Source organism: Caenorhabditis briggsae (assembly GCF_000004555.2).
Source record: "Caenorhabditis briggsae complete genome, chrIV, whole genome shotgun sequence".
NCBI classification, from domain to species: domain Eukaryota; kingdom Metazoa; phylum Nematoda; class Chromadorea; order Rhabditida; family Rhabditidae; genus Caenorhabditis; species Caenorhabditis briggsae.
In genome coordinates, this window is record NC_013487.2 from 14,897,822 (window position 1) to 14,908,437 (window position 10,616).

General features: G+C 32.1%; 2 protein-coding genes across 2 annotated transcripts; both read right to left on the minus strand.

Moving 5' to 3' along the window:
- Nucleotides 1-3,577: 3,577 nt before the first annotated feature.
- Nucleotides 3,578-5,751, minus strand: CBG15622 (the record flags this gene model as incomplete). The annotated part of the gene is made up of 5 exons (XM_002648767.2): nt 3,578-3,781; nt 4,675-4,842; nt 4,885-5,119; nt 5,166-5,239; nt 5,689-5,751. 5 exons carry the CDS (start codon nt 5,749-5,751, stop codon nt 3,578-3,580), a joined length of 744 nt encoding a protein of 247 aa, XP_002648813.2.
- Nucleotides 5,752-7,052: 1,301 nt separating this feature from the next.
- Nucleotides 7,053-9,306, minus strand: CBG15623 (the record flags this gene model as incomplete). Its single annotated transcript, XM_002648768.1, has 2 exons — nt 7,053-7,481; nt 8,800-9,306. The coding sequence occupies 2 exons, from the start codon at nt 9,304-9,306 to the stop codon at nt 7,053-7,055; spliced, it is 936 nt and encodes a 311-aa protein (XP_002648814.1).
- Nucleotides 9,307-10,616: the final 1,310 nt, after the last annotated feature.

Below are 10,616 nucleotides of genomic sequence, written 5' to 3' on the forward strand. Positions count from 1 at the left end.
ATCAAAAAGTGGCTAACTAGTAAGATGTTGCTGATATCCTGATAAACATTTTACTAGTTAACCACTTTTTGATATCTTTCAAAAGAAGTGAGATATATAGGCTCAAAGTGGACGATCCGGGTGTCGTTCTATTAGAGGTTTTACGGTATATCTAAAGAACGAGTGATTTTCGGACTATCCTCCAAGAGAGTTTTCTTCCCGACCCAAAATTCTGGATCGATTGATATAAAAACCTCAAAAATTTTAAGGTAATGTGTGAGTGATACTTGGACATAAAGGTGACAAGGTGAAGACAAAAAATGAAATGAATCCATAAAAAAGGGACCCTGATGAAAAAATAATGTAAAGTTTTAGTTTGAAAATACTCTGAATTCGTTCAATGCAGCACTCATCATTTCATGAATATTGATTTTCAATATTGAGATTTTTTGAACCAGTAACAATTTTTCTAAACGTTATTCAACAAAATACTGTAAATTTCAATATTTTGACATTGTGAAAATTGATGGACGCTGGCAATTTCGAAACTTTCACAATTCCAATTTCAGACAGTCTAGATTCTAAATGTGAAAATCTGTAATTAATCGATGGTAAACGTTTATTGAATGTACACATTTTCGAATTTCAAAAAAAAATCTGAAATTATTAAGATGGTTGTGGGGCTCCTCCAATTGGAAGTTCTGGAACCATGCCAGCAACACCTTGGACAACTCCACCAACACTCTGAAAATATAGCAATTAGGGTAATTAACAGAGTAATTAATTACCTGAACAGCACCACCAACTGCTGGCAGTGCTCCATCAACAGCTCCTTGAACTGCTCCTCTACCAGTTTTTGCTTTAAAACTTTGAAAAATTGTTACTGTTTCGAAGTTTTCAAATATTGAAAATCAAGATTTATAAAATGATTCGCAGAAGGCACATATGCGATTTTTAATTTCTTATTTTTAAGATTTTTGAGTTTTTTTTTCCATATTCTGACTTCAAAATTTCAAGACTTGAAAGTTTCTATGGCTCTGGAACCAAAAATCTAATATTTCAAAAAAGATGTTTTGTGCATAAGCATTCTGCTAATCATTCTGTAAATCTTGATTTGGAATATTGAGATTTTTTGAAACAGTAAAATGTTTTATTCTAGATTTAAAAATACTGAAAATTTTAAGATTTCAATTCTGAAAATATATGGAAGCCGAAGAAACCAAAAATCCTGTAAATTTTGAAAAAAAAAGTTTTTTAATAAAACGGTTCAATCGATTTTTTGCTTTAACAATGAAATGATAAATTGTGGTGATTTTCTCAGATTTCTGATTTTCTGAAATTGAAACATGTTTTTGCCAGCGTTAATTACAAGGTGGCCCATAAGTATGCAAACAAACAAAACCTTGAAATTTTCATTATCTGATTCCTGAAAAAAACTTTTAATGTTTCAAAGAATCTTAGTACTGAAAATCAAAATTTACGAAATGATGCGCAGTAAATGCAAGGTCGCGATTTTTCGATCTTAAACTCACATGCTGAAAACCTAATTGAGCTAGTTTTCAACAGAAATTACTGTATTCGAATTCCGACTTAAAACTACATGTGACTCTGAAAACCCGCTGAAAACCTTATTTTTCAAAAATGTTGTTTTGTGGAAAAATATGATTAATTGGAAATCTTGTTATGTGTAGATTATTTGATAAATCTCGATTTCAAGTATTAAAATTTTTTGAAACAGTAAAAGTTTTTCTAGATTTCAAAATGCTGAAACATTCAAGATTTTCGATTTCTAACGGAAACCATCACATTTTATCACTTGCCCAGTTAATGCAAAAAAATCAGTTAAACCTATTTATTCTAACTTCTTAAATTCAAAATTTTCAGGTTTTTTGGTTTTTTTCCGGCTTCCATATATTGTTTCAGGGCCCGCGAAGGCCCGGCAAAGGCCCGGATTACAAGTATGTCAAAATGTTGAAATTTTCCTTCTGGCATCTGGCAAATCATTCTACTGTTTCAAAGAATCTCAGTTTTGAAAACCAAGATCTACGAAATGATGTACAGTACTTGCACTGTCGCGATTTTTCAATTCTAAACTCACATGCTGAAAACCTAATTGAGCTAGTTTTCAACAGAAATTACAATATAACCCAATTTTTCGAAAATTATGTTTTGTAGTCACAGCCTCTGCATATCATTTTGTAAATCTTGGTTTCCGCTATTCAGATTTTTTTGAAACAGTGAAAGTTTTTTTTTTGGTTTCAATATCTTGAAAATTTAAAGGTTTTCAGTTTCTGAAAATATATGAGAGCCGGAAAAAATTTGAAAATCCTGTAAATTTTGAAAAAGTGAACATAAAACGGTTTAATCGATAATGATTAGAATATGAGAAAAATGACAAATTGATGTTTTTCGCGCTCAAAAATTTGAAAATTCCAAGAAAAATTTCGGTTTCAAAATTTTTTTCACTGAATTTTTTGTTATTTCGATGTTAGAAGCATGTTCGCAGAATAAATCGAATTTGAGATTCAAAACTTTTGAAAATCAATTTTTTGATTCAAAAAATTAAATTGCAATACAAAAAGGGAAAACAATTCCAAAATTACTGTTTCATTTTTTCTAAATCAAATTTTTTTATAAAGTTAATTTTAATGCCAGTTTGCAATTTTTTTTTCAAATTTTTCACTGAAAATTCGACTGGAAAATTCAAATAACAATTTTGGAAAAAATTCAATAAGTCACTGTTTCAAAATTTTTTGAACTTTTTTAAAACATTTTTTTTTCTGTTATTGCACAAAATTGTTTTGCTCCAATATCAAGAAAATGTGAAAATTCTTTTGAAAAATCGAAATTCCTTCTAGAAAAAAAAATAGTTTTCGAAAAATTCAAAATAAAAAAAATACTGATTCAAAAGTTTTTTTTTCAAAACTTCAGCTGATTAAAAAAATCAGTTTTCCTCAGAATCATGATTTTGAAAATGCCTAAAATTTGTGAACACCAGGTTTATGGTTCAAAAAAACCAAAAATTAGGTTTTTTGAAGAATTTCAAAATTTTACTGTTTCACTTATTTTAATTTTCAAATTTTGTTTTATTGAAATAATATTGTGTCAATTAAAGGAGGCGAGACAGCAAAAATTTCGGGGGACAGTTCGGGGGACGAAATCGCGCCGCGCTTATGTAGACCATCGATCGTCAGGCGCCTTCGCGCCCCCGTAGCTCAGCCGGTAGCGACCCTGTACCCCTGAGCTGCCTGTCATGAGTTCAACCCCTCATGGGGGTTCTCTATGCAAAATATCAGGGAAACTTTTTGTTTGATGTCTGGCCTCCTTTAAGGTAAACATTTCTGAAAAAAAAAAGAAAATTTTCATTTTTTCAAAAATAAAATTTACAAAATCAAGAATTCAAATTATCCACCAATTTCTTCAGAATCCTCATCTGGTTCTCTGTCACTCCACAACATCCTCCAATTGCAGTGGTCCCATTTTTCACCCAATTTTCGACAAGTTCCTTGTCGAATAAATCGAAATTTTCGGTTCTGAAAATTTTTTAAATTCTAAAATTCTAAAATTCTAAAATTCTAAAATTCTGAAATTCTAAAACTTACTTTCCACTTAAAAATCTGGAGTCTCCCATATTTGGGTACACGAAAATTTCTGGAAATCCCAAATTTTTGACTGATTTTAACACTGATAACACATTTTCCGGATCCGTACAATTGATCCCAATTCCGAAAATTTGTTTCGATTTTTTTAGTTTTACAAGGATGGTCTCAATGTGTTCCCCGTGGCGGAGATGAGCGTTTTCCTGAAACGAATTTCGAAACTTTATGAGCTCAATTATCTGGGTTACTGTAGAAGATATCAAAATTTTGCATACTGATAAAATATTGATGATTTTATGATAAACATTTTATCAGTTGACCACTTTTTGATATCTCATACAGTAACCGAGATAATCGGGGTAAATCAAGCCTACTGTATTTCCTCTAATAGAAGATCACCCAACACGTGCTCTGTGAGCTCAATTATTTCAATTTCTGTAAAAGATATCACCAATCTGTAAACTGATAAAATGTAGGTCATAGTATGATAAACATTTTACCAGTTGACCAATTTTTGATACCACTTACAGTAACCGAGATAATCGGGGTTAATGCCTACCGTACATGCTCTAATAGAAGCCTACCCTACGCGCGTGCCTCGAGCTCAATTATCTCGGTTACTGTAAAAGATATCAAAAATCTGAAAGCAAAAAAAATGTTACTGATATTATGATAAATATTTTATCAGTTGACTTATTTTTGATATCTCTTAAAGTAACCGAGATAATTGAGGTTAATCAAGCCTAATGTATTTCCTCTACAAGAATATCACTACACGTGCGTTTTGAGCTCAATTATCTCAGTTACTGTGAGAGATATCAAAAAGTGACCAACAGATAAAATGTAGTTGATATCATGAGAAACATTTTTTAGTTGATTAATTTTTGATATCTCTAACAGTAACCGAGATAATTAAGCTCAAAGATCAATTATAGATAATTTGCATTTCAAACTCAATATATCGGTTACCGTAAGATATATGAAAAATCTGTCAACTGATAAAATGTAGGTCATAGTATGATAAACATTTTATAAGCTGACAAGGTTTTGATATCATTTACAGTAACCGAGATAATTGAAAAGATTTGAAAATTACCTTGAACGTAAAACTGAAAATCGCCTTCATTTCTGGAAATTGCTCCAGCACATCCAGGGCTACTGTAGCTTCTAGAGCCGATGGAATCGTTTCGAAAATCAAATTTCGAATTTTCGTTTTTCCTTGAAAAATTGTTAAAATCTTGTGGAAATAGTTGAAAGCAGTTGTCTGAAAATTTCAAAAATTTGATTTTTTTCATTTTTAAAAAACCTCAGCATCCGGCAAATCCATATATTTCCCGCTGTATTCTGATAAATCATGATAAAAAGTCGCCAGGGTTCCAACGGACCCAAAAATTCGAATTCCCTCGTATTCTTTAGCCAGATTGACTAGTAGATTGCAGGTTTTCTCAAAATTCTCCTCATTTTTGTCCAATTTTCGGTCCAAAGTACTCCCAAAATGATAAGTGTTCGTTGTGATAATTTTTGAACCAAGATCCAGGAATCTGCATTTTTCAAAAAAATTCAATTTCAAAAAAAAAATCAACTTACGATCGATAAACTTGTTCCATAAGGTGCATGTCGCTATTAGCTGGGAATGACCAGTGTGGCTTATTTTCCAGGGCCTGTAACTTTTTTGAAAATAGAAATTTTTGAAAAATTCAAATCGGATACTGTAGAAATTGAAAAGAGCTACAAAATAATATATAATTTGATTATATTTTGTTTTCATATAATTGCAAAAATTGGTTTAAAAAAATTTTTTTCAAACTTTTTTTTTTCAATTTTTGGAAATTTTGAAGAATTTAAAATTACACAAATTGTATACCATTTTGTAGCTCTTTTCAAGTTCTACAGTATCCAGTTTTATTTTTTTTTTTAATTCAGAAGCTTGAGACTTTTACATGCATTAGAAAATGTTGACAAAAATCGGAAAAATTCAATTAAGGTTTTATTTTCCGAATTTTGACTCTTTCGAAAAATTGAAAACCACACAAATTGTATAGCATTTTGTAGCTCTTTTCAAGCTCTACAGTATCCAATTTGAATTTTTTAATTACCGATTTCTACTTACATTACAATCATATCCAAACTGCTTCAGTTGCACTGACATTGACCCGTCCATTAGGCGAACCATTTTAAAAGAACACAAAAGAAAAAAAAACTAAAAAAAAACTAGAAATTCAAGTCAAAAAGGTCAAAAATACGGTCAGAAACTGTTAAAATAGCCAATAATCTTCAAGTCCGCAAGTTGGCGTCATGGTGTACCTAATACACCGAACTTGACGAGCAAAGTGTTTATGAAGGTCTGGTAACTTTGGGGTCTTACAAGTCTAGTCCAGCATTTTTCTATTTGTATGAAAATTTCAGAGAATACTAAACAAAAATAGAGCTTTAATTTTAAAACTGAAACCTTTTTGATAGCTACCGTAGTTTTGGAGATATGCGCCTTTAAACTTTAAAAATTGACTATTGGAAGTCAAGAAAGTTTAAAGGCGCATATCTCAAAAACTACAGTAAATAGGAAAAAGTTGTCAACTAGAGAAATGAAGCGCTAGCTTTGTTTGGTAACCTCTGAAATTTTCAGACAAATCGAAAAATTTTAGACTAGTATTGTATGAAAACTTGACTGATATCCAATGAAAAATATTGAAAAATAATTTTTTTTAAACAAATTGTTTTGTCCGGGTTACTGTATCTTTATTTTCACATATTGTAATTTTTTAAAAACCGGAGAAAAATGCTCAAAAAGTGATTATTCAAAGCATGGTCGCTGAACTTCGCTCCGACGCAAACTTGGCTTTTAATCTGAAACAAAACGCCTTGTTGGAAAAAAAGGACATAACTTCTCCCAAATTTGATATTTTTAGTTCAAATAAATTTTTACTAATAGAATTTTAAAATTCCTTCAAAATGATATATTTTGGATTACTGTATCTTGTTTATGAACAAAGTTACAAGCCAAAAACCGTCTAAACTACGAGGTCACAGCTTTGTGACTTGTTATTTGGTCATTCCCTCGCTAGAAACTTCACATTTTGAAAATTGAGTCACAAATTAAAGTTCCGGACGCTGAAAGCTTTAAAATGAGCCCACACACGACTAGGCTCCGCCCACTCTCATTTTTCCGACGCGTCGCGTGCTGGCGAGAAGTTTCAAAGTGGGCGGAGCCTAGTCGTGTTTGGGCTCATTTTGAAGCTCTCAGTATTTGAAATTCGATTTTTAAAATGTTGTTTGAATTACTATATCTCGTCGCTGAGCAAAATTAGAAGCCGCAAACCAAAAGTGCAACCGCGTAACTCAGATTGTTTTTGGCTTGTAACTTTGTTCATAGACAAGATACAGTACTCAAAATTGTATCATTTTGTAGGGATTTTTAAATTTCTATTAGCTCCATTTTATTCGGTCAGAAAATTCTGAAAATTGTGTGAATTAGGCTCACCCTTTAGTATGTTTCTTGATAAACATCTTGTATGGTGGGAAAAACATTAGCAAGGCAATCATGTTAAACGAAGAATGGGTAGAAAACCATGCCAAACAGAACTCAGAGACCTTTTGAGCATCTGGATGATCGAAAATAATCGATATTCCCAATCGAATGATTGGAGCAATTGATAAACCGGCGGTCCCAACTTGTACTATCAGACAGATCACTCCTTCGGCGTGCCTTTGATAGTTGACTTTAGCAATTTTTTGTTTCAATTGATGCAATTTTCGAAATGTATCCAGAACAACAAATATCATTGGTGTGAGAACGGAAATTGCAAATGCTAATAGGATATATAGGGAATAGTTCATTTGAGAGGTTTTTGGGAAGATTTCAAAGTTGGGAAGCGATCGGAAACCATCGACGTAGTGCGGGACGAGCTGAAAGTTTGCTAGATTCAATTTATCTCGCTTAGTGTAAAATATAACAACAAGTAGTCAACTGATAAAATGTTTATCATTATTTTGTCTATATTTTATGAGTTGGCAACTTTTTGATATCTGTTACAGTAACCGAGATATGAAGGTTCGAAGTTAATGGTTTGGAGGGACTCTTGCTGCCTGCACACTGCTAACTTTAAGTCTTATCTCAGTTTTTGTAAAAGATATCAAAAAGTCGTCAACTGATAAAATGTTTCTCATGATATCAGCTACATTTTATCAGTTGGTCACTTTTTGATATCTCTGACAGTAACTGAGATAATTGAGCTCAAAACGCACGTGTAGGGTGATATTCTTGTAGAGGAAATACATTAGGCTTGATTAACCTCAATTATCTCGGTTACTTTAAGAGATATCAAAAATAAGTCAACTGATAAAATATTTATCATAATATCAGTAACATTTTTTTGCTTTCAGATTTTTGATATCTTTTACAGTAACCGAGATAATTGAGCTCGAGGCACGCGCGTAGGGTAGGCTTCTATTAGAGCATGTACGGTAGGCATTAACCCCGATTATCTCGGTTACTGTAAGTGGTATCAAAAGTTGGTCAACTGGTGAAATGTTTATCATACTATGACCTACATTTTATCAGTTTACAGATTGGTGATATCTTTTACAGAAATTGAAATAATTGAGTTCACAGAGCACGTGTTGGGTGATCTTCTATTAGAGGAAATACAGTAGGCTTGATTAACCCCGATTATCTCGGTTACTGTATGAGATATCAAAAAGTGGTCAACTGATAAAATGTTTATCATAATATCAGCAATATTTTATCAGTAAACAAAACTTTGATATCTTCTACAGTAACCCGAGATATAGGGTCGAGGAAGGTTTTTCTTGTTTCCTGGTTTTTGATGAGAAACTTATTCATTTTCCTGATTTCCTAAATTTTGAGTAAAGTTTTAGAGATTTGAATTTTTTGATTCTCTAAAAAATGGTCAGGATTTCTGGACTTTTTAGAGCAATGTAGGTTTTTTTCAAGTTTCAGATTCTCTTTTCTATTTAGTTACGCGACCAAGAATTCAAGAGCTCACACTTTGAGCTCACTTATCTCAATTGCCATCAAAGATACAAAAAAATATCTGTCAATTGATAAAATGTAGGTGATATTATGATAAACATTTTGTCAGTTGACAGATTTTGATATCTCTTACAGTAACCGAGATATAATAATTTGAAGTTGACTGTTTTGAGGCCTCTAGCCACCTTGTAGCTCTTGAGGCCTTATGGACCTTATATTTCTCTTAAAAACCTCATTAACAAGTTTCCACTGATCCTCTCTGGATAAACGCATTGATAACACATAAGAATCTCCCAGTACAACCCCCAAAACCAATGCAACCAGAATCACAATATCCGAATGTTTTGGAAAAGCCAACGAGTTGGATAACGATGCCACAGTTCTATGTTTCTTGATAAATGAAACAGCGAGAAATGTAAACTGCACAGCAATCAAATCACAAACGATATAACTCAAAGCCACAGGTGGTATGCCAAACCAATCTGACAGTACTCCTACAGTATACACTGCCACCAACGGGTACAAAGGGACCGGTTGCATTAGAAGGGTAAAAAAGATATCAGTGATATAACACAGGACCTGATAAGATAATAACCAATAACGAGAAGTGCCAAGTTTTTTGCATTGCGTTTGAAGGAGATAAATTCCAAGGGTGTTTAGTAAAACTGATAAAATTCCTATCAAATGATAGTAGAGGATTAGCAGTTTGGGATAGGTGAAATCTAATATGAAGTTCATATCATGAACGCGTTTTTTGGAAAAAAAAATGAAATAACGGATCGATGAATTAAAGAAAAGCAAAAAAAAACCTAGAAAAACAACAGCAGGTGATACTTGTTATGCGTCATAACTAATGCATCAGATTGATTTAGCTCCCTTCAAACTCTACACTTTTCAAAAATTCTCATTGGATACTGTAGAACATGAAAAGAGCTACAAAATAATATATAATTTGATTATTTTTTATTTTCATATAATTGCAAAAATTGGAAAAAAAATTTTCAAAAATTTTTTTTTTCAATTTTTGGAAACTTTGAAGCATTCGAAACTACAGAAATTGTATACCATTTTGTAGCTCTTTTCAGCTCCCTTCAAACTCTGAACTGTTCGAAAATTCTTGTTGGATACTGTAGAACATGAAAAGAGCTACAGAATGTTAAATAACATGACTGGGTTCAAAAATTGGGAAGGCATTTAAAATCGATTTTTTCAAAGTATCGAAATTTGGAAGGTGGTTATGTTTTTGATCATTTTGTAGCTCTTTTCAAGCTCTATTTTTGCCATTTTGAGTTTTCTAAAAATCTTGAGTTTGAAGCGAGTTACAAGTAAACGAAGATGACTTATACACTACCGGTCAACAGCCGGAGCTTGCTATTGCGTAGCTCACCGACTAAAAACTGTTGAGCTCCATTCATTGGCTTGTGAAATGCTTCGAACTCTACATTTTTCAAAAATCAGACTGCAAAACATAGAGCTTGACAAGAGCTAAAAAATGGTATCAAACATGGTTAGGAAAAAAATTGGGAAGGCATTTAAAATCGATTTTTTCAAAGTATCGAATTTTTGAAGGTGGTCATGTTTTATACCATTTTGTAGCTCTTTTCAAATTCTATCTTTGCCAACTTGAGTTTTTTGAAAATCCTAGGTTTGAAGCGAGTTACGAGCAAAAGAACGACTTGCAACCGCGTAGCTGTCAAAAACGGCTTCAAAATTGGAATATCTTGAAAACCATATTTTAGATTCTGTAGATCGTAAAAAAAGCAACAGAATGGTTTATTATTCAATTAACTATACATTTTATGAAATGCTCAAAAATTGAAAAAAAAATGAGGGTCGATTTTCTTAATTTTTTTGAATGCTTCCGATTTTGAAAAATGCATGTAAAATTCTTCAAAACTGAAATTTTGGAAAATTCAAACTTGGATACTGTAGGACTTGAAAAGAGCTACAAAATGGTTTAGAATTCAACTAATTTTGGTTTTTTGGAATAATGGAAAATGACAATTGTTTAGCTCATCTTGTTTTTCTGACAAAATGTTTTTTAAAGG